The 27098-nt window shown below is 35.8% G+C and overlaps 2 protein-coding genes across 9 annotated transcripts in view; one reads left to right on the top strand and one right to left on the bottom strand.

Moving 5' to 3' along the window:
* The window catches only part of phc2a (polyhomeotic homolog 2a (Drosophila)), a 54009-nt gene extending 48718 nt beyond the window's left edge, over positions 1-5291 (bottom strand). For 3 of the 7 annotated variants that reach the window (XM_048177458.1, XM_048177463.1, XM_048177464.1), the window contains exon 1: positions 3022-3505. The gene's annotated coding sequence lies outside the window, so the exon portion shown is untranslated. Of the gene's footprint in view, positions 1-160; positions 1709-3021; positions 3506-5033 lie in introns of those variants that run through there. The other 4 variants (XM_048177460.1, XM_048177462.1, XM_048177459.1 and 1 more) reach the window with 3 other exon arrangements.
* slc2a1a (solute carrier family 2 member 1a) lies at positions 1026-27098 on the top strand. 2 transcript variants are annotated; one of them, XM_048177467.1, is made up of 10 exons: positions 1026-1112; positions 20437-20532; positions 21939-22099; positions 22191-22431; positions 22529-22691; positions 24005-24192; positions 24974-25078; positions 25166-25267; positions 25349-25552; positions 25639-27098. In XM_048177467.1, exons 1-10 carry the CDS (start codon positions 1041-1043, stop codon positions 25825-25827), a joined length of 1521 nt encoding a protein of 506 aa, XP_048033424.1. In that variant the 5' UTR covers positions 1026-1040; the 3' UTR covers positions 25828-27098. The 2 variants fall into 2 exon arrangements, with proteins under 2 accessions (XP_048033424.1, XP_048033426.1); XM_048177469.1 differs by lacking the exon at positions 1026-1112 and adding an exon at positions 16934-17200.

The following is a 27098-nucleotide window of genomic DNA, read 5'->3' as shown; positions in this document are numbered from 1 at the left end:
GTTTACATGACACCACGAGCAATTACTGTCAATATGATCCATTATGCAAGACTTTGTCTATGAAATATTAATGATAAGTACAGGAATATCCCTGAGGTATTTGCTCTACTTCTTTAGAATAACATTGGATTAATGCAGATATACACTGAGTAGAATTTACCTGTTGAAAGCTGTTGTAAATGTGCGACGGAGATAAATACAACAGAGACATTTCAACCTTAGCGTTTCACTGTTGCCATCTACTGGCGAGTCATTGAAAATTCACATCCCAGTACAGCACAGTACAAGCATGTATGCGCACATTAAAGTTTAAAATTTATTTAAAATTAAGACCCTTTTTTCAGAAATTATACTGTACATGTCCCTTTTAAACTGCTATTGCAAGTTTATTTCAGTGTGAGGATGGCCTGCAATTATATATTTATACTGGGTATAACTGGGTTTGTTTACATTCAGCTGGGGGTTTTCCAACCTTTTTTTAGACCACCCCCAAATACTGTATGATGGTTGCCTTGTATATTTTCATATTTAAAATAACATTTTAGCCTATATATAAACTATTATCTAGAAATATTATAGAATATTATTTGTAATATACTGTATGATAAATTGTATATAAAATATAATGTTTTTGGTTGACACTCACATGTTGACATGATGCAAAAGAAAACATAAACATTTTGAATGGTAGTGTACATAGAGAGAATTTTGTTTGTGGAAATCTGTGATCAGAATAAGCCACTATTGAACCTACTGGTGTTTTGATTGCTTTATGTGTATATTAATAATCTGTAATGTGAGTCTGAACAATCAGTGAGCTTTTCCAGTGTGACTTGTTAAAATGGTGGTCAAAAGCTGATGATATGGATATTTGCTCAGTTGCTGAATGGAGCGTCAGGTGATGAGAAGCATGTAACTGGGGTGTTTTCATATGTGATGAATGAGATGTGGGTAGTGGCTTGTGTTTTCCCTTTTTCTGCAGGAGGAGCAGACAGCTGCTTCTCATTCTGTGCTTCTGATTCTGTCTTTCTCTCGTCAGCATGACCGCCACGGACGAGGCCAAACCTAGTGAGACCACCAGCTTGGTGAGGCAGAGTGATAGCAGCAAACAGGTAAGTCTCATTTTCAGCATCCCGACATTTTCATTCTAAGCTAATGAAGTTATGAACACTGTTTTGATTCAAAACTGTTTGCACAAAACATTTCTACCATGTATGTGCTATTGATTTGTATAGCATATAAACCTACATATTCTACTTATTTTCTGCAGGATAACATATTTTTAAGAATGATTTTTTATTTATTTTTAAACCTAACACACTTCTTTTGTGAAACATTTTCCTTGTTTATCTTTCCTATTAACACATTAATTACTTAAGTGTCCATATACTCAAAACTGATGCATAAAAGTATAAACTGATTTTTCCACAGACACTGTTGGTCAGTTGTAGTGTTTTTAACTCAGCAGAGAAGCTGATTTGGGCAGGGTTTCCCTTTTCATCTGTGTTGAGAGTGCTGAAGTGGTCTGGATGGAAGTGGTGCTTGAGGGTTAATCAGATTATTAGATGGGACTGCATGTGCTTTCTTTGTAGCTCTCAAATGACTCCCAGCCCAGTTTGTTATCATAATATTTCCATGCAATCTGGTTCAATTCTGTGGCTGTAGTCTGAGTGGTCTTTGATTGAAACATGATCAGTGCTTAGTGTCACACATCAGTTGATGTTCACTTTTCTATCCCAGATGATCTCAAATCACATGATCCAAACCCTTTCATGCTCTCTAATGTGCAAGAGTAGTGACACTGCAGTTAATGGAACAAACTAATTCGACATGCTTTGCTGTGTAATCCAGTCAGGGACAAAAGATACTTTAATAAAACATAAAGTATTGAAAAATGTATTATAAATCTTAGATTAAATCTTAAGCTAATTTGTCTCAAAACAGAAAATTATGTAAAATCAATTATTTGCATGTAAAATTTAAAATAATTCTAGTTAATGCCTTCAAAAGTCAAATAAATGTAACGGAAATGTAAAGACTAATAACATTAATCTCATAACATACAATGACAATCAATATACTATAACAAAACCATATAATAAATTAGAAAATAAAAATAAAAATGTCTAAATAGAAATAAATATAAAGATTATTACATAAATGTATTTTTTATAGCAGATTTGTTAGAAAATTGCGTTAAGTAGCCATAAGGTTGACAGTGACTTATACCGCCAGTTTCACAGACAAGGCAAGCCTAATCCCAGACTAAAATGTGTGTTTGAGCTGTTTTAACTGAAAGCAACTTGCACTGACATATCTTAAAATAAGTCAGTGTTGTTGTTTTGTCTCCAGATGCAAACCACATTTATAAGGCACATTTATAAAAGCTACTTAAAGGGTTAGTTCACCCAAAAATTAAAATAATGTCATTTATTACTCACCCTCATGTCGTTCCACACCCGTAAGACCTTTGTTAATCTTCGGAACACAAATTAAGATATTTTTGTTGAAATCCAATGTGAGGCCTGCATATCCAGCAATGACATTTCCTCTCTCAAGATCCATTAAAGTACTAAAAACATATTTAAATCAGTTCATGTGAGTACAGTGGTTCAATATTAATATTATAAAGCGACGAGAATATTTTGGTGCTTCAGAGTGTTATGAATCAGCGCTCCGAACCGCTGATTCGACATGCTGATTCATTATGCTCCGAAGCTTCCTGAAGCAGTGTTTTGAAATCGGCCATCACTAAATAAGTCGGTTTTTTTTGGTGCACCAAAAATATTCTCGTATATTAATAATATTGAACCACTGTACTCACATGAACTGATTTAACTATGTTTTTAGTACATTAATGGATCTTGAGAGAGGAAATGTCATTGCTGACTATGGAGGCCTCACGGAGCCATCGGATTTCAACAAAAATATCTTAATTTGTGTTCTGAAGAAAAGGTCTTATGGGTGTGGAACATCATGAGGGTGAGTAATTAATGACATTTTCATTTTGGGTGAACTAACCTTTTAAAGGTACAGTGTGTAAATTTTAGCGGCATCTAGCGGTGAGGTTGCGGATTGCTCAGTCCACCGCTCGCCCCTCCCTTTCGAAGCACATAGAGAAGCTACGGTGGCTGACACAGGACAAAGATGCCGTCTGAGACAGAAGAGAGTAACCAGTCAAGCGATGAGGTTTCTTCTTACTTCTATCAAAGAAAGGTCTCTGCTTCTAATAAACCTGACGACTACTACTACTTTTTCTTATTCTTTGTGTGTATTCAATGTAGTGACGATGCAAACTGCCTCTAAAAACACCAACGATGAAGAAGAAGAACAACATAGTGATGATACGCGATCTGTACAGCAGTTTGTCCGTAAATGACAGTTTGTCCGTTTAGGGTTACTGTAGAAACATGTCGGTGCAAAATGGTGAAAGGATTAGTTCACTTTCAAATGAAAATTTTCTGATAATTTACTCACCCCCATCATGTCATCCAAGATGTTCATGTCCTTCTTTCTTCAGTCAAAAAGAAATTAAGGTTTTTGATGAAAACATTTCAGGATTTTTCTCCATTTAGTGGACTTCAATGGCCTCCAAACGGTTGAAGGTCAAAATGTCAGTTTCACTGCAGCTTCAAATTGTTCTACATGATCCCAGACGAGGAATAAGGGTCTTATCTAGAGAAACCATCACTCATTTTCTAAAAAACTATACAAAAACATAACTTATATATGTTTTAACAATAATGCTCATCTTGAACTAGCTCTCTTCTTCTTCTCTATTAGAATTCCGGCAGTGTAGACAGTGCTAAGTGTATTACTGCCCTCCACAGGTTAAAGTTTGAACTAATTGTTAAATACTATTGAACTAGCATATTGTATATGACAATTTAGTTTAAACTTTGACCTGTGGAGGGCAGTAATCCACTTAGTAGTGTCTACACTGCTGGAATTCTAATAGAGAAGAAGAAGATAGCTAGTTCAAGATGAGCATTTATGGTTAAAACCTATATAATTTTCAATTTTTTTTTTAGAAAATGAGCAATGGTTTCTCTAGATAAGACCCTTATTTCTCGTCTGGGATCACTGTAAACTGTAATTTTGAACTTCAACCGTTTGGGCTCCATTGAAGTCCACTATATGGAGAAAAATCTTGGAATGTTTTCATCAAAAACCTTAATTTCTTTTCGACTGAAAAAAGAAAGACATGAACATCTTGGATGACATGGGGGTAAGTAAATTATCAGGAAATTTTAATTTGAAAGTGAACTAATCCTTTAACATGTAAGGGGACCCGCGGTGTAGATACAGTAGAAAAAGGCTCATTCTAAGGTAATAAAAACATAACGGTTCATTATGTAAGGTCTTTATACACCACTGAAAACACAGTTATGTACATTATATTGCATTTCTGTCAATAGATCCTCCTAAAATTTGTGCACTGCACCTTTAAATGTCCTAATTGAACTAAGGATTAATCCTGGCTTGATCTAAGTCGTCTGTGAAACCAGGCTGTAAAGTTAAGAAAATAATATATAATAATATAAAAAAATATAATTTAAATAAAATGTACAATTATATTACAAATACATATTTTTTTTCCAAATTACACGCTTCAATGTAATACACACTAGAAATATTATTAGTATAAACACTGCAACAAGTCCAGCAATTAAACCAATATGCAGTTTGTTTTCATCCATCATACTTGAGGAAGCATCTGTTTATGAGGGAAAGCAACAGAAAGAAAGTCATATTGATATCAATCATGTCATAATGAGCTGCTTGATTACTTGGTAGCACTTTATTTTACAGTCTGCATGCACATACTATGTACTTATTATAATAATAACTTGGTAATAACTAGGTACCAACCTTGAACTTAACCCTAAACCTAACCTTGTATTGCCCACTACTTTCTTAGGCAAGTACACTTCAAGTACACTTGAACTGTAAAATAAAGTGCAACTGATTACTTTATTTAAAATAGAGATTTTTTAAAAACAGTGTTTTATAAAGGAACGATCTATTCTTACCCCATGTAAGGACCATCGGTTCTTGAAGACTGCTGTGCTTTATTTGACAGGAGTAGTTGTGTGTAGTGTCAGATAACAAAATTGTCATCTGAATCTGGTATGTTTGGTCATGATTTGGCAGGAGGCCTGTTGATATCCCATCTAAGGCTTCCTGTCCATCAACTATCCACTCCACAGTGATATCTTTGGGGTAAAACCCTGTCACCACACAGTTGAGAGCACCAGCGCGCTGGTGCCTGATCACAGCTTCAGGGCGAACTGTAAGCGCAGACAAAACAAACTCAATCAGCAAGATAAACTAAAAATACAACAAGCTGAGCACAATATGTTCTTGTTAAAACTGGTTTAGCAACATGGATATAACCTTGTTGGATGCCAGAATACATATGAACAACACTGGATACATTTAAACAAACACACTTGCCTTGCTGGTCAAGTATTGTTCTACTGTGTTTGTAGAACTTCTTGAGTCGAGGAACACAATCACGATGAATGTATATGAGATTATTGTGATTCCAGAGCTCAAACCTGTCTAGAATGTTCTTAATGTCCAAATCTTGTGGCAAATATGAGTGCCATTGAGGGCTGTCCATGTCCATAGAGAGACTATACTCTCCATTGACTGAAAAATGATACAGTCCACTTGATGTTCCATTATCTCTCAGCTGACAGCCATACATTAACTGTATGAGTGGGCCTGAAAATACAAAATCATCATTTAATTAGAATTGGAACCATTTTAGAAAGTTTTCATTCCTACTGCGCAATATAACACTATACACTATAATGGAGAGCTGACTCGCTGCAGTACTGTAGAATATTGACACCAGTTCTCTATTAAAATGGCAAACAAAAACTACTGTGATTGTGAAAGCAGTAACTCTCTAGTGCTGATTACCACTGTCCCAGATTAATGAAATGTTTGCAGTTATTACAAAATTACCCGATTCCAAAAAAGCTGGGACACTGTACAAATTGTGAATAAAAAAGGAATGCAATAATTTACAAATCTCATAAACTTATATTTTATTCACAATAGAATATAGATAACATATCAAATGTTGAAAGTGAGACATTTTGAAATGTCATGCCAATATTGGGTCATTTTGGATTTCATGAGAGCTACACATTCCAAAAAAGTTGGGACAGGTAGCAATAAGAGGCCGGAAAAGTTAAATGTACATATAAGGAACAGCTGGAGGACTAATTTGCAACTTATTAGGTCAATTGGCAACATGATTGAGTATAAAAAGAGCCTCTCAGAGTGGCAGTGTCTCTCAGAAGTCAAGATGGGCAGAGGATCACCAATTCCCCCAATGCTGCAGTGAAAAATAGTTGAGCAATATCAGAAAGGAGTTTCTCAGAGAAAAATTGCAAAGAGTTTGAAGTTATCATCATCTACAGTGCATAATATCATCCAAAGATTCAGAGAATCTGGAACAATCTCTGTGCGTAAGGGTCAAGGCCGGAAAACCATACTGGATGCCCGTGATCTTCGGGCCCTTAGACGGCACTGCATCACATACAGGAATGCTACTGTAATGGAAATCACAACATGGGCTCAGGAATACTTCCAGAAAACATTGTCGGTGAACACAATCCACCGTGCCATTCGCCGTTGCCGGCTCTATAGGTCAAAAAAGAAGCCATATCTAAACATGATCCAGAAGCGCAGGCGTTTTCTCTGGGCCAACGCTCATTTAAAATGGACTGTGGCAAAGTGGAAAACTGTTCTGTGGTCAGACTAATCAAAATTTGAAGTTCTTTTTGGAAAACTGGGACGCCATGTCATCCGGACTAAAGAGGACAAGGACAACCCAAGTTGTTATCAGCACTCAGTTCAGAAGCCTGCATCTCTGATGGTATGGGGTTGCATGAGTGCGTGTGGCATGGGCAGCTTACACATCTGGAAAGGCACCATCAATGCTGAAAGGTATATCCAAGTTCTAGAACAACATATGCTCCCATCCAGACGTCGTCTCTTTCAGGGAAGACCTTGCATTTTCCAACATGACAATGCCAGACCACATACTGCATCAATTACAACACCATGGCTGCGTAGAAGAAGGATCCGGGTACTGAAATGGCCAGCCTGCAGTCCAGATCTTTCACCCATAGAAAACATTTGGCACATCATAAAGAGGAAGATGCGACAAAGAAGACCTAAGACAGTTGAGAAACTAGAAGCCTGTATTAGACAAGAATGGGACAACATTCCTATTCCTAAACTTGAGCAACTTGTCTCCTCAGTCCCCAGACATTTGCAGACTGAGAGGGGATGCCACACAGTGGTAAACATGGCCTTGTCCCAACTTTTTTGAGATGTGTTGATGCCATGAAATTTAAAATCAACTTATTTTTCCCTTAAAATGATACATTTTCTCAGTTTAAACATTTGATATGTCATCTATGTTGTATTCTGAATAAAATATTGAAATTTGAAACTTCCACATCATTGCATTCTGTTTTTATTCACAATTTGTACAGTGTCCCAACTTTTTTGGAATCGGGTTTGTAAATCTACAGCTCTGTGTTCAGAAGCTGATATATCTGCTAATACTCAATAAATTGGAAACCACTGGGCTTCTAGCTTCATAACTCCTCAATATACTGTGAGCCAAAACACAGTTATTTCATTTTATTTCTGGAAACAAACCCAACTACTATTTTGGAGGTCCTTTGTTTCATGGATAAACAAGTGATGGTTACTGTATATAGTGTGAAAATCCTTTTTCAGTATACATTTATGTGCTATATTTGTTTTCTTTGTTTTAATCATTATTTTTTGTAATTTTATTATTACTACAAAATAAATAAAGACAAAAAATTAGTAAAATTGCTTATTATTTAATTAACGAATAATTAATTAATACAATACACATTTTAGAACATAAAATCATGTTAGTCAAACTGTATAATGTTATATGATTTATTATTAATATTTCATATATTTTGTTTTATAGTTAGTGGAGTTGTAGGACCAAAATAAGATATCGAAGCCTACCTTTCAGTCCCAGGGTTAAATTTGCATTTCTAGAAAACAGGTTGAAATAGCCAGTTTTGAAGTTTGTGCAATCCCTAAGATCTCTCCAGACAGTAGAAAGAGATTCCAATTGGCCGAAGGGATGTGAAAAAACATCAGAGGTGCTGTCATAAGTAAATACTCGGAAATCATCAAGCATGCCATATGATGAGTATTTTGGCAAATGTCCATGTCTAGGAGCAAATGTCACATATATAATCAAACTGTGATGCCCTGTGTAAAAAAAGAAAGAGAGAAGAAAAAATATAGGCCATACATTGCTCATATGATTGTGAGTATACTAATGCTTTGCATTATAATGAACTTTTGTGAGAGCCACAAGTGATTTTACTGATGATTATCTCCACACTGATTGCTACACTGACTGCTTAATATATAATGAAAACATACAATAAATCTATCATAAATCTTGTATACTCATTTCACCGATATATGTTGAAATTAGTGAAAGGAAAATTAGGCAGCTCACCAGAGTATTCCGCTTGCAAAGCCATCAAGGAGGACACCAACAAGAACTGTAATATTCAAGAAAAAAAGTAAAGAATATGTAGATATATTCATTCTACTCATCCACCTACAGTACATCTTGCAAATGTTCTTACTACCAATTAGCTGTATTGAAATGTAATAGAGTAGTCTACTGTTGCAGCAGTCATCAACTCATTGTTTTGTAGCTACATTTTAAATTACTTTTTTTTAAATTACTTTTTTATAACTGTTTTGGATGCTGTTGTTGTTTTCTTGTTGTAAGTGTTATGTTTATTAAACCTGAAAAAATCCTCATTTCAGAACAGCACTGCACTCCACTGGTAGCCTATTGCTATTGCATAGAATAATACAGAGAGACAGAACAAAATAGGTTCCTGTCAAAATTTTACATTTCAAATAGTCTTAATTCCTAGAAGTTCAGAAGTCATGTGATTTAAATTCACATACAGCTGTTGAAAATTCTGTTCTAAGGAATTATGCTCAGACATATGCATTTCTTGGTGCACTCAATTTGTTCCTTATTGAAAATATTTTACAATTAAATAAGTGAACATAAATCAATATAGTTAGGAGTTTTTTTGTTTTTTGTTTTTTTTGTAGAATTCCAGTTATCACACTGCAGAACATCTGATAAACCTAATAAACCTTTTCATGTTATAGGCTATAAGCCTTCTAATAATTAATGCTAAAACACAACAATACAATTTAGCAGGTATTTTACTTTTAGTAGATTTACAAAAAGGCTACATGTTTAATTATATAGGTAAGTTGCCAAACCCGTATATCTTGTTTTGGCATTGTAACCCAGTGATACTGCACTACATTTGCTTTTGTTTTCGACGCCCTATAGTTAACAGAACACAAACTGCAATCTTACCAAAATCTTGTAAATATTTGTGTGAGACAGATGAGACATCTCCACACTCATCAATTTGAGGTAGATGTGCTGTCTGTGATTCTTTTAAGTTTGTCGAAGCAGCTTCCAACAGATAACCACCATATACATACAGTATATACTGCAACACCCCTTTCCTCAGATGTTTCTATACAATGTGTGGTTAGCAGCCAACGTCATTTCACATTGTCTGCCTCTGCTGAAATCTTATTGGTCAAACACTCCAAGTATTTGGGTAGTCGATGTGACATCATGGTTTTACTGTCCATCATGAAAGTATAAATAAAATGTATTGAATTTCATGATAAAGATTAATGTGTGTACGTGTGTGTGTTAAATAATTATTAATTTAATGACTATGTAAGAAACTCAACTTGTTTTTGTGGAAGCATCTGCCATTATTGAAATACTGCCTATTTTATAGAAAAAAGTGGTATTTAACAGTTTTTTTTTCATCAGTTTAAATTTAATTACATTGAATGGCTTAAGCTTTAAACGCTCTCTAAAACTACTTTGAACAGCATTTTCAAATTGTAAAATATATACACTACCGTTCAAAATTTGGGGTCAGTAAGAATTTTTTATTTATTTTTTTGAAAATAAATTAAATAAATTAATACTTTTATTCAGCAAGGATGCATTAAATCAATCAAAAGTGACAGTAAAGACATTTATAATGTTACAAAAGATTAGATTTCAAATAAACACTGTTCTTTTGAGCTTTCTATTCAACAAAGAATCCTTAAAAAAAAATATTGTACACAAATATTTTGTACAGTTGTAAACAATAAATGTTTCTTGAGCAGCAAATTGACATATTAGAATGATTTCTGAAGGATCATGTGACACTGAAGACTGGAGTAATGATGCTGAAAATTCAGCTTTGCCAACACAAGAATAAATTACATTTTAAAATATTTTCAAATAGAAAAGTCATTTTAAATTGTAATAATATTTCACAATATTACTGTTTTTATTGTATTTTTAATTAAAGGTGCCCTAGAACTTTTTTTAAAAGATGTAACATAAGTCTAAGGTGTCCCCTGAATGTGTCTATGAAGTTTCAGCTCAAAATACCCCATAGATATTTTTTTAATCCATTTTTTTTTAACTGCCTATTTTGGGGCACAATTAGAAATGAGCCGATTCAGGGTGTGTGGCCCTTTAAATTTCGTGCTCCACACCCACGGAGCTCGCGCTTGCCTTAAACAACATAAAAAAAGTTCAAACAGCTAATATAACCCTCAAAATGGATCTTTACAAAGTGTTCGTCATGCAGCATGTCTAATCGTGTAAGTACAGTGTTTATTTTGATGTTTACATTTGATTCTGAATGAGTTTGAGGCTATGCTCCGTGGCTAACGGCTAATGCTACACTGTTGGAGAGATTTATAAAGAATGAGGTTGTGTTTATGAATTATACAGACTGCAAGTGTTTAAAAATGAAAATAGTGACGGCTCTTGTCTCCGTGAATACAGTAATAACCGATGGTAACTTTAAACACGTTTAAATTTACAATATATACATATTACACAATATATATATATATTAAAAATGTCATGTACAATGTCTCCTTTAATGTTTTCACTGGAATCTGCAAAAAAGTTTTGTTGTGAGGAAACAAATTCAATGATGAAACATTCAATGAGTGTACTCTCAAAACAAAGCACAAATTATTTTGGTTTTGGGTCAGTGGCTTTGGTTACACAAGAAACATTGACAAATTCAGAAGTATAAAAAGTACAGAGATGCAAAGCAGAAAAAATTACTTTTGCATTATTGCACAAAAAGGGAAGTTCTGTTTTAGAAGATTTCAAAGCAGCAATGTGATTACCGTTCAAGTGGGGAAAAAATGGAAATTACAATCGGCTCTTATGACCCAGTACTTGATTTCTATAAATACTCATCTATTTAAGCTATTTAAAACCTGAGAATTGAGTCTATATTCAAAGACCGCAGGTTTATTTTGCAATGAAAAGAAGAAGGAAATTTTGAACTTTTACAAATCTCTAATGACTACTCACTCAAAAACATTTCTTAGCAGTTACACATTCTAGTTCACTAGAGGTCAGCATTACACAACTCATCTCATAAGAATCATTACTTTATTGGTCCTAAACATTTTGATAAACACTGTCTTTTTGTTGTGACTAAATTGGTCATAGGAAGACTTGTTTAGTCTATTATAATGTGAATGACAGAGTTTATTTTTGCATTTGTGCTTACCGAGAGGAAGAACAACATTGCCTTGTTGTCACCAGTTATTCCCCAGGCTCGTGGGGAGTCCTGGCATCTCTGAGTCCAGTTATTTTGTCGCTTTGTTCTCCATTCCCTACCCTCAGCAGGGTTCTTGTACAAAATATTATTCCTCATAAATAAGAGACTGAAGCTCAGTGGCTATTCCGGAGAGACTCCATCTGTAACAATAGATGGGGAGACGTAATTTGTCCCTTGTTGCGTACTTCCGCCGTCAAATCAGTCCCACCCAGAGGAGAGAAAAAACAGAAGGAAGAACTTTTACTTAACATGTTTCAATTATGCAACAAAAATGCACTGCTTCCTCTCCCTTTAAGTTTGTCTTTAAGTGCTTTTAGTCAACCTGTTCCTAATCAGAAATATTGCATACATTGAATTTATACATTAATGACTTAAATGTCATACAGTATATTCAACTATAGACTACTCTTAGTTCACAGAAAATTATACTCCTTCAATTCAAACTCATGATATGTCTTTTGTGGAATGATTTGTATTGCTCTTCCCAGTGGACTCAATCAAAGAGTTGTGACCAAAATGTCAAATGTGCATCTGAAACATTGCTAAAATTGTACAATATTTTTTACATTATTTATTTTACTTTTTGATGCACTTGGTAGTTTATTTGTATATATACTTACATATAAAACTCCATTAATAGATTACTTTATTAAAACTGTGTTTAGTTACAACTTTTGCATGATGCAGTTCATTTATAAGAGTCTACTAATATGATATTTACTGTAATCCTATATTCAAAAGGATTAATGATTTTTTAACCCTAATCCAAATCCTTCAGTTTAAAGTCCAACACAAGAAGCACTTTCATTTTAGACTTACTATTAGGCCCTTGCAGCTGATCCAGGCCACCAAGACAGATATACAAAGTTGTGGCAGAAGTGGGATTTCTGCCTATTGAACAGGGGCTTTTGGTGCTTTGTTGTCCACAGGCTTTGAGTGAATGCTTTGTAAAGAGCTCATTATCTGATTTTTTCCAGATTTCTAAAGGCAGACGGGACATGTCTCTAATTGGACCACTTGAAAAAGAGAGTACAGCACTACCCATGGGGGAACACAAGGCTCCTCGCCAATATAGTTGGAATGGGCCTCTCCATTAGCCTGAGTCATAATGTTCCATCATTGTTAGTGTAAAAGTTTCCATTTAATCCACAAGAAGGTGGTCTTTCATTGAGTGCCATGAGCCTCAATGACAGTGCCAGTGCGCATAATGAAAATGACCGAGATGAGGACACAAAGAGAGGGTAGTGTGGACGCTTGCTTGATCAGATTGGTCAAGCCTTTCTCAGACAATGACTGTCTTCGTTTGAACTTTGTGAACTGACTGACCCAAAACCTGTGCATGTGTCTAACCATATCAGATCAATGTTTCAAACTAAGGGCTCTTTGAAACTGAAATATCATCTGTATTTAAAACATGAGTTGCAAGATCGTACAATATGAAAATACTCTTCACATTTTTATATTGTAAGGTCTTTATATTTTCACGTTTAAAACGGTTAGTTAATTTGGTCTTTAATAACTTTATCAAAAAGTAACAAAAGTAACATTCCCATAATGTTTGCAAAATTATAAAATAGAACAATCCCTTAAAGGCACAGCCCCGCTAGAAATTTTACGTTCCCAGAACATTCTCAGAACATTGGTGTTAAGGACGTTGTCTAGATGTGGAGTTCTTTTAAGGTTTGGGGGACGTTATTTGGTGGACCTTCACAGAACATTCAGGATGCTCTCTGAACGTTTAGGGAACCATATTTTATTTGGAAATGTTCTCAGAACGTCCCTGCTGCACTTGTCAAAAAAATTGACTAACAAAAGTGGCTGTTCAAACAAAAATTAACAAAAAAAAAAAAGCTCTTTACAGGTATTTCTTGGCTTGTTATTTTGAAAACTTTTCTTTAAAATGCAAATCTCTTGCAGTAAGTCATTAGCAGATGCATGAACTAATATAACTGCTGTAGCACTGCATCAACAACTACACACAACCCTTACACAACCCTTAAAAGAACTCCACATCGTGACCGTCTCTGAACGTACTGGGAACGTTACTAGACAACGTCCTTAACACCAGTGGGGACGTTCTGAGAATGTTCTGGGAACGTAAACTTTCTAGCGGGGTAACCTGTCACCTAGTAATAGTAACGTTCTCAGAACGTTCAGAGACGGTCACGATGTGGAGTTGGGGGACGTTATTTGGTGGACCTTCAGGGAACATTCAGGACGTTTTGGGAATGTTTAGGGGACTATTACTATAGGACGTTCTGTTAACATCCCAAATGTCCTCTTTGTAACGTTCTCGCGTGACCATATAACCAAAATAGAACGTCCCCCTAAACCCATATCGGGAACGTTATTAAATGACCAACAGAGGACCGTGTAGGAACGTTCTGTTAATGTCCCAAATGTCCTCCTTGTAACGTTCTTTTTTGACCATAAAATAACCAAAATGGAACGTCCCCCTAAAGTCATATAAGGAACCTTGAACTGCTGCTCTTTCATTACCAAAAGAGGATGTTTTAGGAACGTCCTGAATGTTCTTTAAAGGTTCAGAATTTTCGTCACCTTTTGAGAACTTTAGGCAATGTTGCGCAAGGTCCTGAGAACGTTGCCTTCTACGTGGGTTGATGGTAGCCATTGACTTCCGTAGTATTTTTTTCGTACTATGGAAGTCAATGACTACCGTCAACTGTCTGGTTACGCGTACTGCGCAAGTCGACTTGCGGCAAATGTAATACTTGGGTGTAGCCAAGTATGGCATTTCATCCATCCAAGTGGGGACACAAACACTGAACACACACCCGGAGCAGTGAGCAGCCATTTTTGCTGTGGCACCCGGGGAGAGATTGGGGAAGAGAGCGCAGTTCATTCAAATGTCCTACATTTCCTGCCGGTACTGAGACTTGAACCATCACCTTCGGCTTACAAGTCTGACTCTATAACCATTAGGCCACAACTGCCCCCACAAGAGTCACGGGTAGCTCATCAGTCATGCCGAACCACTGCCACTGTACTGATTGGTTTCGGGAACCTGTCAAGGTTTATGATAAAACTAAGAGTAGGCCCACTGTATATTGCTCTTACTGTCAGAACTTGTAGCATGCATTCAGTCAATGCCCTAAAATTCCAACCAATAGATGCTGGCATTGTGGCCTTTCTTATCAGGCTGCCCACTGCAGTCTAATGAAACCATGTCTGATTTGTCAGAAAGAGCATCTCTGGATCCTCCATGAGGTAAAACGAGAGGCCTGTCATAGAGGCATCCAAAACAGAGGCTTGCCTGCCTAGCAACCTAAATTTTAAAAACTAAATTTTACCTTGGGTTAAGCATAGCGTGAAAAGCCCTATAAAGTCTCTTAAATCCAATTTAGCCTACTTGCTGTTTTGTAGTATTTAATTGTTTTAAAGCCAATCTCAAACGTGACACAGTCATATGATTGGACAATGCTATTGTGATTGTTGTGCTCAGGTGAGAAACTCGTGCAAATTAACACTCATAAAGCTGAGACAGGATTAAATGTCCAGTCATGTGAAGGTGAATCAGAGAGACTGGTGCACCGGCCATGTTTCAGCTCAAGAGGTCATATGATGTCATGTCCTTAACTCATCCTTCACAGGAAAATGTCATGGCAACCATTAACACTACACTGTAATTGTTACCTTAAGACCTTAATTCTTCCTGACCTGACCCTCTAAAAATGACTTTTGTTGGTGTGTAACCTTATGTAGTCAGGTTGATATTAATAGCACTGTTTTGACTTAAAGCCACTCCATTTAGTTAAGATAATAAAATTATAATTATAACGATAAAAACAGTTTATGTAGATGTTACCACATAACACATTTTAGATTACACAAGAGCACCTTTTATTTATTTATTTTTACTTTTTATCATAAATTATGTAATGCATTTGAGGTCTTATTTTAGTAAATGCACAACATTATAGAGTTAGAACCATGTCTTTGAATTCTGCAATAGTTTGAAGTACATTCCCTTTGCATTTATGAATGGATGACCTTTTCATTTCATCCTTCACAGATTCACTGCTGTCAAGTCAGAGGTGTTGGCAATTATAGCCATGCAAACAATAATGCTTTCATTGATAAGTCTCCTATACAGAAATAGACTAGAGATAAGTATGAATGGACTGCAGACAGTACAGCTGATTCAAACTCTCACCAGCTCTGTCATGTGTGGACCACGACTTTCTTCTGTATTAAATGAATCTTAGAATCACTGATTTATTTTCTCCTAATTGTAAACAATCAATCTGGACAAATCGCTTACAATTCACAAAAGAAAATGACATTTGAGGGAGTGAATAAGCCATGACATATCTTTGATTTACTGAACAATACCAACCTACAGACACCCACCAAACATCCCACCCTGTCTTTGATCCATCGTTTTTTATTGTGTACAATGCCTATCAAAGAGCATTTATGTAATCCTGAGGAACCAAAGTCAACAGAAACTTTCCTTTCTTTTTGAGGAAAAAGGAAAAAATCTTTTCCTATTATAAGACAATGAAAGAGAAGTTTGTTTGTTTTTTGCATAGAATTTTGCCGGACTCTTTCCTACTGTGATGAACAAAGGCTAAGGATATGGTGTCAGGATAAAATAACAATGACAAAGTACCAGCACTACCAGATTATCAAACCTATTCATGAATTGAAATATATAATTATTTAATTTTTATTATAGAAAGCTGAATATTTCTCTCTGACAAAAGGTCAGATCAAAATACGTTTTTTAAATTATAGATTTAAAAATGTATAAAATGAAAATGATATAAAAATTAAGCATTTCCTTTTTGTCAACATCAAGATTTAAGTAATTTCTTGCCATTGATTGTTCAATATAGCCTATATATAGGCTATACATTTAACCTATTACGCTAAAACATTTATCATGTGGATGCTCAAGTTATAACTATTAGTCTGACTAAGATTCTACCTTTTTCTCTTTTTTATATGCATTTTAAATATATAAAGCATGTGTTCATTCTTGCAGTAAATCTAGAAACACGCTCTCAGGATTGTCCAGATTACAACGAAAAGTCGACGCATTTACGTCACTCCATTGAATACGTGCAGCCAATCGGGGCGCCCATTTCCATACATGCTTGTGTACACATCGCCACACTTTCAGAGGTAACCAAGCAACAGCCAATCAGAGCCTGCGTTCGAGAATTTATATTAAGCGCTTTACAGCACTGATGGCAGTTCTCTGAACGCACCTGACAGACTAAATGACAATATCAGATCGACTAATATAGGCTTCTTTCAAAATGACAAATGGGATGATACGTTGTGGATATTAAATGATATTTTCGCGCCGAATGTAATATGCTTTTTTAAGTGGATTTTAGGACTGCGGTTTTCCACCACAACGAAAAGAAGAAAATAATATTCTATAACATTTTAAAAACTTGTTTTAACCCGCCACTATGGAGTCTGATAAAAAGGTAAGGTAATATTGCCTGCCTTATAAATCTAGAATAGTGATAATTTAACGGTATACTTTTAATTATAAATGTTGTGCTTTACCTAATTTTGTCATATAAGTTAGCCATACCGTTTCGAAAGTTTGCCAGTAAAGCCTGAGGAACTAGATGGGAGAGAGTTTTATCTGTTTCAATGCCTTAAAACAAACATTTAGAGTGATTCTAATATGAAAGCACACTTCATTTTGACGAACCAAACTATTATTTATATTTTTGAGTTATGGTTTATATTGTACCTAGACAAAATAAAATTGTGCGACAAATTTGTCACTGTTAAACTGAACCATGTTTCTTTCTTTTGCCCAAACCCTATTTTTGTCTCCAGCAACAAAGGTCTCATGTCATGAGGTCTAAATCCTTAAGTATTGAAAATATGTGGTAAAACCTTCTAATGACCACAGCATTACTGAGATGTTTAGAGGAGAAACAGATTCATTATATCAACTCTTTGTTTTACATTGACATAAATTTGATTTATGTTGTTCGCCAGGAAGTAAAGTGATGAAAGAAGAAAGCTAAACATTAAGATGATCACATCCTCTTCTGAACAGGAGAACTAGACAGCTGCAGGGTTAGTTAAGGCCACTTAGGAAAAATAGACACAATGCTTTGCATTATTAGTATTTACAGCATATTTACAAAATAAGAGAAAATCTGCTATTTTGAGACACTTGTCTTTTTCATTAGACACCTGCTTTTAGACCTAGAAGGTCCATTAGGAAGTTTGGCATGTTGAAATTTACAGTCAAATTAATTTGTAACATATGGCATATTAATTCCATTATTTCATACAATCTCAGAAAAAAACATACAAAAGCTGTCACTACTTTGCACTTGATTAATGGATATGCATATGTTATTTATAACTGACTAATTTTTGTATAACCATGAAATTTGGTTTAATAATTGTGTGTTAATAAGAGAGCAGTGCTCTTATTGAGCAAGACTTAAGGAAAAAGGAAACCTTTTAAGTCTAAACCCCTTTGCTTCAGTGGCTCAGTGGACATTGTATTGGTTATTATTTTTTCTGTATGTTCATTTAATCTGGAATGTTAAGCTTTTCCTAAGTACCTGAGGTTTACGTTAACCAGTAAATATGCAGAAAAATGCACAATAATTGATTTGTTTTGCGCATTTTTTACGCTAACTGCAATTAACTGCATGTATTAACCTGTGGATATATAATATTTAATAAGGTTTAAGTGTTAGATGTAAACACACGTTTGAGTCAGAGCAGTACAGACCATGGCAGGCAGGGGGCGCACCTGGCCCACCGTGAACCTGCCACAACACTTAACTTCTTTGTTTGCAGTGAGCAGGACTCCAGATTAAAACACTATTAAAAGGCTAGTGATGTAACCGTCTTACGCTTGAGAATAACTGTGTTGATGGGCAGACGTTTGGATTCCCAGAATAATATTTAGGTTATTCTCAAAATTTATAGGCTAGTTTGTGGGTTTGGCTTTTACTCAGCTAACCTGGCAACGTTCTGGCAAGGTTCTCTGATAGTTATGAACAAACATTATTCCAGTAACGTCAATGGATGTTTTCATATTGTATGTATGACATATTTAGCTGGTTTAGTACACAAATATAAGAGTTTTGCTCTAGTTGATATCAAATATGGCTCTGAATATAGATTAGTGATATGCTGGGAAAGAATGCTTAGAAAGAGCATGTATAAAATCACATCAGTGTTTTGTATAGTTAATCTGACTCTATGTGCTAGTGCTCAAGATAAAGTTTTTGTCTTTAAAGGCCTGTTGAGCATGTTATGTAAAAGCCTGTGGCCGTTTGAGTGGATTGGAATAAGAGGATGGAGTAGTCATGGTATGTGTGCGTGAGTTGGTTCAGGTGCTGCCAGATCTGTAATAGGATCATACTTGATAATCAACAGGGTTTCCCTCATTCAGCATCTTACATGTTACTTATAGTCACAGTTCTGTGGAATAAATTGAACCATTGTTCATATGGTGGTTTAAAAAAAACAACAACTTCAAAACATTGCAACAGATCATGTTTTTTCCCCCTTTAAACCTAAAGCAAAGCCTAACCCATGTAGTTACCTTATATTACCAGTACTTCCTTGGGTAAGTATACTGTAAGTACATGTACTGTAAAATAAAGTGTAACTGACTATTGTATTAGATACTGAGTGAAAAATTCCATAGAAACTGCACATTGAGTGTACACCTTTCAGCTCCACTGCATAAAATGTCTAATCAAGCTCACAAAGTTACATAACAGTCGGGGTGTACGCCCCCAATATTTGCATATGCCAGCCCATGTTCCCAACATTATGAAAGGCATTAGACAAGGGCAGAACGTCTGGATGTGCACATCTGAATCAACAGACTAGGTAAGCAAGCAAGGACAATAGCAAAAAATGGCAGATGGAGCAATAATAACTGACATGATCCATGATAACATGATATTTTTTGTGATACTTGTAAATTGTCTTTCTAAATGTTTCGTTAGCATGTTGCTAATGTACTGTTAAATGTGGTTAAAGTTACCATTGTTTCTTACTGTATTCACGGAGACAAGAGCCGTCGCTATTTTCATTTTTAAACACTTACAGTCTGTATAATTCATAAACACAACTTCATTCTTTATAAATCTCTCCAACAGTGTAGCATTAGCCGTTAGCCACAGAGCATAGCCTCAAACTCATTCAGAATCAATGTAAACATCAAAATAAACACTGTACTTACGCGAATAGACATGCTGCATGACAAACACTTTGTAAAGATCCATTTTGAGGATTATATTAGCTGTTTGAAATTTTTTTATGTTGTTTAAGGCAAGCACGAGCTCTTAGGGCGTGGAGCACGAGAATTAAAGGGCCACACACTCTGAATCGGCTCATTTCTAATTATGCCCCAAAATAGGCAGTTAAAAAAATGAATTAAAAAAAATCTATGGGGTATTTTGAGCTGAAACTTGAGTTTTGAGCTGAAACACATTCAGGGGACACCTTAGACTTATATTACATCTTTTTTTAAAAAGTTCTAGGGCACCTTTAAATTTATTTATCAGCAATTATTTGCCACATAGGACTTTCAGATTTTGCCTTAACCAGCAGTATTCTCTTTATTGTTCTATAAAAGGTTGAATCAGAAGGATTCAGTTATATGTTAATATATTAAAATATTGCTTTATAGTTTAACTCAAATATTGTTTCTCTTCCCTTACAGCAGCTAACGCTTAATCTGATGCTGGCTGTTGGGACCGCTGTGATTGGCTCCTTGCAGTTTGGCTACAACACAGGTGTCATCAATGCCCCTCAGAAGGTGAACACTTAGACATGTATCTACAGACATGACACATGAATTGCCCTATAAGCACTTATATATCTACATATAGCTATTTTTTCTATATATTTTTTTAGTATTGTTGATGTTTGTATGTTAGCATCATTATGTAATGCATTTCATTTTAGATTAGCTGTAAACTATATGCTGTTTTAATCCTCCTTCTAGAATAGGCTATTAAAATATGCTGATTCACACGTGCAGAGCGGTCTAATAATAGACAAGTACTGCTGAAACTCTTCAGATGAGATTCTTATAACGGCAGTCTGATGCCTTTTTTACTGTCCATAAAAGGTAAAGTACAAAAGGGGGCAAATAGATTCCCATTGTATTGCTATTGTTATGCTCATGAAGATTTGTCTGTACTCTGCAACAAATATTTTAAATTTTTGCACCACGAATAATGAATGAATAAATGACCTTGACCCCTTTATGGGTCACGTCAGCATAGGATTCTGGAAAAAACTCTATATATAGAGTGTAAATCATGTGCCATAGGTTACATTAGTCTTTTAACGGGATAAAGAGAGAAAGTCAAAAGTCAAGGAGCCGGTAAGGATGTCATCATTACTTTGCCGGGGACCTTAAGATTATTAGTAAATTGTTGGTGAGCATTTGTTGACCGTTCAAAAGTTTGGGGTCAGTAAGAATTTTTAAAATGTTTTTTAAAGAACTTGCATGCTCACCAAGGCTCCAATTATTTAATCAAAAATACATTAAAGCAGTTATGAGATATTATTACAATTTAAGTTTTGTATATATTTTAAAATTTAATGTATTCATGTCATGACAAAGCTGAATTTTCAGCAGCCATTACTCCAATTTCAGCATCACATAATCCTTTAGAAATCCTTTAAAAGTCAATGTTGAAAATGGTGTGCTGCTTAACTTTTGTTTTACTGTCACTTTTGGTCAATTTAATGCATACTTGCTAAACAGAATTATAAATTTCTTTTTAAAAAATCTTAATGACCCTAAACTTTTGAAGGGTAGTGTTCAGCATTCAGCGTTATGAGTGAATAGTTTTTCTTTTAAGTTTTCAATTCTTTCTTGTTTTTATTTATTGAGGAAGAAACTGTTAAGTCACAATAATACGCCATGGCTTGTTTATGTTTGATGATTGGTCAAGCTTAATTAAGCAGCTTCTTATGCAATCTGTTCTGAGTCTGCAGTCAGTATGGAGTAACACTGCTCCCTCTGCTGACTGCAATGTGGAACTGCTGAAGCAAATGACTTGACTGAAGTTGCAAAGTCATAAAATCCTAAATTATTTGTGTAAACAATTTTTTGTTTGTTTTTAAGAAAATTTTGCATTTAGATATTAAATGAACACTTTCTCTAATGATTCTCATACCCAAGGAGTAATTTTTTTTTCTCTCTTGTAGATCATTGAGAACTTCATCAATGAGACGTGGTATGGCAGGTATTCAGAAAACATACCATCAACCACTTTAACTACGCTCTGGTCCGTATCAGTGGCCATTTTCTCTGTAGGTGGCATTTTCGGCTCCTTCTCAGTGGGCCTCTTTGTAAACCGCTTTGGCAGGTAATTTGACTATCCATGCAGAACTTTACAAACCTCCACTGTATTCTGGATTCGTGTGTCTTTAAACTTTCCCTTTCAAATCTTTTAACAGGAGGAACTCAATGCTCATGGTTAATGTTTTGGCCTTCATATCTGCTGCTTTAATGGGCTTTTCCAAGCTGGCTGAATCCTGGGAGATGCTTATTATTGGACGCTTCATTGTTGGCCTTTACTCTGGCCTGTCCACTGGCTTTGTACCAATGTATGTAGGAGAAATCGCCCCAACTGAATTACGTGGGGCACTGGGTACACTTCATCAGCTTGGCATTGTCGTTGGCATCCTCATGGCACAGGTTAATCAAAGTGTTTTCTTTGTTTTGAGACCACCTTGCAATCATTAAGCCTTTCTGATTGTTAAGATTGGATCTCTTTGTTCTTTTTTTTCTATAGATCTTTGGTATTAAAGAAATCATGGGGACCTCAACAATGTGGCCCTTCCTACTTGGCTTTACTTTCATCCCAGCCTTACTCCAGTGTGCCCTGCTGCCCTTTTGCCCCGAGAGCCCACGCTACCTCCTCATCAACCAGAATGAGGAGGCCAAAGCCAAGAGTGGTGAGTTTTTTAGGCACCACTTAAAGGGGATCTATTATACCCTTTTTACAAGATGTAATGTAAGTCTCAAGTATCCCCAGAATGTGTCTGAAATGAACCCTATTTGGGTGTGAGCAAAAACACGCCGTTTTCATATGTGTACCTTTAAATGCAGATGAGCTGCTGCTTCCGGCCTCTTTTCCAGAAGAGGGCAGAGCCTTTACAGCTCGTGCTTCAGATACTCCAGCAACAACAAAACTGGAGAATCTCACGCAGCCAAAATGTCAGAAATTGTCAGTAGCTGTGTTCAGCTGGTGTTCGAACCGGAATGCTTATAGATTAGCATGTTCCCTAATGATCATCTATAAATTGTTGTACAGGAGCTCTTGTGGGAACTGTAGTAGGATGTTGGTATCAACCCATCTTTCAGAATCAACTTTTGTGCAAATCCAGCATTGAACTGATCCTCGTTTGCGAAGTAGTCCGGCGTAAAATTATTTGCACAAACATATAAGACTTTACCTCATTTCTTCAGCATATTTCCTTCATAAATAAAATGAATCCACTGTGTCCTCAGTGGCTCAGATGTCGGTAGTCTATGGAGACTCTTATGTTTATTGGTACAGCCAAAAACAGAACATTTGTAATGTTTATGTGGCGCAGACATTATATCAATAGGTGCTATAGACCTTATTTACCAGAGAAACAAGCGCGCCGCCATCTTTATGAAATTGTCTTTGAACTTCCGTTTTGCGGTAGCTCTGTATATTTCTATGGCATCGCTGTCAAAGAATAATTAGTTGGTTAAGTGGATTTACTTGTTGTAGAGTTAATGAAAGTTATCATGAGCATTGTAATGTTTAAAGCAGATGTCTTAACAAATGTCAGTAGATCGGGAAGATTTTAAAACGAGCAGTTCATTCATAAACGTAATATCGCTGTGGAAATACAAACCGGAAGTCAAAAGACAACGAGCGCAACGCTGAAAAGGGGCGGGGCTACATAAGGTCTATAGCGAGGATATAAATATGGCGGACTATGTGCGGCTCTCTCTATGCTAATAGATCAGATTGTCACCAGTCATGGGTGGGGCTTGTCCCTACTTTAAGAGGAAATCTGGAACAGCGTATTTTCAGACACTGCTTCTGATTTATGGGGATTATAAAAAAGGAGTGGGTGGATTTTCTTTGCCATTATTGGCTGGTTGTTTACACACACTGTGGACACACATAAGTGTTCAAACAAGACGTAAAAGTGAATTTTGCATAATAGGTCACCTTTAAGATGTTTACTGGATGTTTTTGCAGTCAGCCTAACTTAACTCATCTCCACAGTGCTGAAGAAGCTGCGTGGCACTGATGATGTGGATGCAGGCATGCAGGAGATGAGGGAGGAGAGCAGACAGATGATGAGGGAGAAGAAGGTCACCATCCCTGAGTTGTTCCGCTCATCGCTCTACCGCCAGCCCATCTTCATTGCCATCATGCTGCAGCTCTCCCAGCAGCTCTCTGGTATCAATGCTGTACGTTTTTCTGTTTATTTCTTTATCCAGTATTTATCTGTCAATCCATCCATCCACCTTTCCATCAAATTCAATTGCTTGTTGTTTTAGAAATACCAGGTATTTCTTTTTTTATTATGATTTAAAGGTAAATAAAACCTATTTATTTTTATTTATATATTTTTTAAATATATATTAGAACTATTAAAGGGTTAGAGGGTTATTAAATCTGTTCTTCATATAAAATGATTGTGTCTCTTCACAAGACTTGGATTAAACCACTCAATTCATAGCCAAAGACTTAGAGGTTTGGAATAACATGAGGGTAAATTGTGACATAGTTCCATTTTTTTGGGCAAACTTAAATATATATTTAAGGGATAGTTATGTATTAAGGGTTTTAAGGTGATCTCCAGAAGTTGGATAAAGCCCGTGTCAAACACAGGCAAGAGAAAATTTATGGAAAATTACTTGTGAGATGTTTATTTGTTCATCTTTAGCTAATTTGTTCCAAATAATATAAATAAATAAATAAATAATAATATATTACACAGCTGGTTAGTTGGCCATTGGTGCACCTATTAATGCTCCCATGCAAAGTAAACCACCTTTTCTTTATTTTTAGGGCAAGAATAATATAGGCTTCACAGCATAAGAACATAATAGGATTCAATGATACAAATAATACTGTACTGTTTACAATTCTAAAATACAGTGGCAAAATACATATTCTGATTGAGTACATCTGTATCTGCCATTTCATAAACAGTGATTTGCATTTGAATGTAATTGTGTTTTTCAGGTTTTTTATTACTCTACTGATATATTTGAAAAAGCAGGGGTGTCTGAGCCGGTCTATGCCACCATTGGTGCTGGAGTTGTGAACACAGCATTCACAGTTGTGTCGGTGAGTTAGCAAGAGTAAGAATTTGTCTTTTATTTAGACCTGTGATAGTGTTTTGGTTGAAAATGCTTCCATTCCCCTCTGATTTAGCTGTTCGTAGTAGAGCGAGCTGGCCGAAGATCACTACATCTTATTGGGCTGATGGGAATGGCTGTGTCTTCTGTTCTCATGACCATAGCTATGGCGCTAACAGTATGTATATGATCACACTGATATACTATATTTCTGTTACTGTTTTGGGTGTAAACTGGATGGTGTAATCATCCTTCCCAGGAACAAGTGAAATGGATGTCGTACATCAGCATTGTAGCCGTCTTCAGTTTTGTGGCATTTTTCGAGATCGGACCAGGCCCAATCCCATGGTTCATTGTGGCAGAACTCTTCAGTCAAGGCCCCAGGCCCTCTGCCATCGCTGTCGCTGGTTTCTCCAACTGGTTTGCCAACTTCTTAGTGGGAATGTGCTTCCAGTATGTTGCGGTATGGAAACACGAACACAGTAGTATTCGTTCTTTTCTTGTCATTCTCATGTGTGTTCAAATACTCACTGTTTGTTCCCTTTATAGGAACTGACAGGCCCGTATGTTTTCATAATCTTCACTGTCCTCCTGCTGATATTCTTCGTCTTCACCTACTTCAAAGTTCCTGAGACCAAAGGCCGAACATTTGACGAGATCTCGGCAGGCTTCCGCTCAGGGGGAGAGAAATATACCCGAGAAGATCTGAACACACTGGGAGCAGACTCACAGCTCTGAGTTTATACAGTAATGCAACCAATTGACTATCCTCGGCTTTAGCACATTGGGTAGGTATGTTCACAATGGCAAACTACCCTATTACTCCTACTAGGAATACAGTAGGTTATGCATTGTTTACTAAAGTTTTTTTCTGACTGCATTGAATACCTTGCTGAAAAATCCAGCATTGCTGGTCAGTGGTCTCCAGCATTAGAAATATTTTGCATGTTGGTCCCCAGCTGGTGGACCAGCTACTTCAGCTTAGTTTTGCTTGAGAACAGCATGACCAGCACTATACCAGCTTAAACCATCATAAACCAGCCTGGAACAACACAGAATCCATGCTGGTTTATGCTGGATTGTTCAGCAGGGTACTCAAATGACTTGCTATACATTTGCCAAACTGTGCATTATCTGACCAGTATGCACTACTCACAAAGTTATATTAAACATTTCAAAATTACCATATTTATTTCTGGGATTGTAACTAGACACATCTCTCTAATGTAAAACATGCAACAATATGAAAACTGTGTACCATATCACAGTTTTTTTTTTTTTTTTTAGCATACTAGTATATTTTTAGATACTGTACTTTTATTTTTTCATATACTATATTTTAAAAAAAGCTGTATGAAGTATGGTGTAGCATGCAATATTTTAATATTCCATTCTGAATGTTCCCACTTCATATTCAGTAGCTAAAACAGCAGCACAGAAAGTCCTAAACCTTCACTGATTGTTTTACTTTATTGTTTGTTTTCTCATTCTGAAATGGTGAATAGTATCTAAATAATAATCACAATGTCTGCATGTTCAAATGCATATGAATAAGGTTATTGTTTATTTGTGTACTACTAGATCATTTGAATGATTCAGTTAGCACAATTGTTTTCTTAGACTTGCACATTTAACCATTTTAACAATTCTTTGCTCTTGTCCAGTCAACACGTGATGAGTTCTGATATGTCTGCTCATAATCAAGCATAATTATATTAGAACTGCATATTGCAACATTATGGTGTCCGATTATCAATACTTGAACAGTAGCTTTACCAAGGAGTGTCAGGATACTAGCACAGTGAATACAAACACAAAACAATTATTTAGTTTTATATTGCAAGAAGTGTGCATTAGGTATTCAATACTGTATGAAGTTTAACATCTTTCCAAATCAGACCATCTCATTTTGACCCCCAATAAATTAACTTGACTAATATACAGTACAGTCCAAAAGTTTGGAACCACTAAGATTTTTAATGTTTTTAAAAGAAGTTTCGTCTGCTCAC

The sequence above is a fragment of the Megalobrama amblycephala genome, linkage group LG24, assembly GCF_018812025.1.
Source record: "Megalobrama amblycephala isolate DHTTF-2021 linkage group LG24, ASM1881202v1, whole genome shotgun sequence".
NCBI lineage: Eukaryota > Metazoa > Chordata > Actinopteri > Cypriniformes > Xenocyprididae > Megalobrama > Megalobrama amblycephala.
The sequence above is the reverse complement of the archived record's forward strand: the minus strand, read 5'-3'. Positions and strand labels throughout refer to the sequence as shown.

What these genes read in the sequence shown, in the direction of transcription:
- slc2a1a (XM_048177467.1), top strand. Translation starts at nt 1,041, where the DNA reads ATGACCGCCACGGACGAGGCCAAACCTAGTGAGACCACCAGCTTGGTG. An exon ending in CCATAGCTATGGCGCTAACA is followed by an intron (nt 25,268 to 25,348) that starts GTATGTATATGA and finishes CATCCTTCCCAG; the next exon opens with GAACAAGTGAAATGGATGTC. An exon ending in TGTGCTTCCAGTATGTTGCG is followed by an intron (nt 25,553 to 25,638) that starts GTATGGAAACAC and finishes TTCCCTTTATAG; the next exon opens with GAACTGACAGGCCCGTATGT.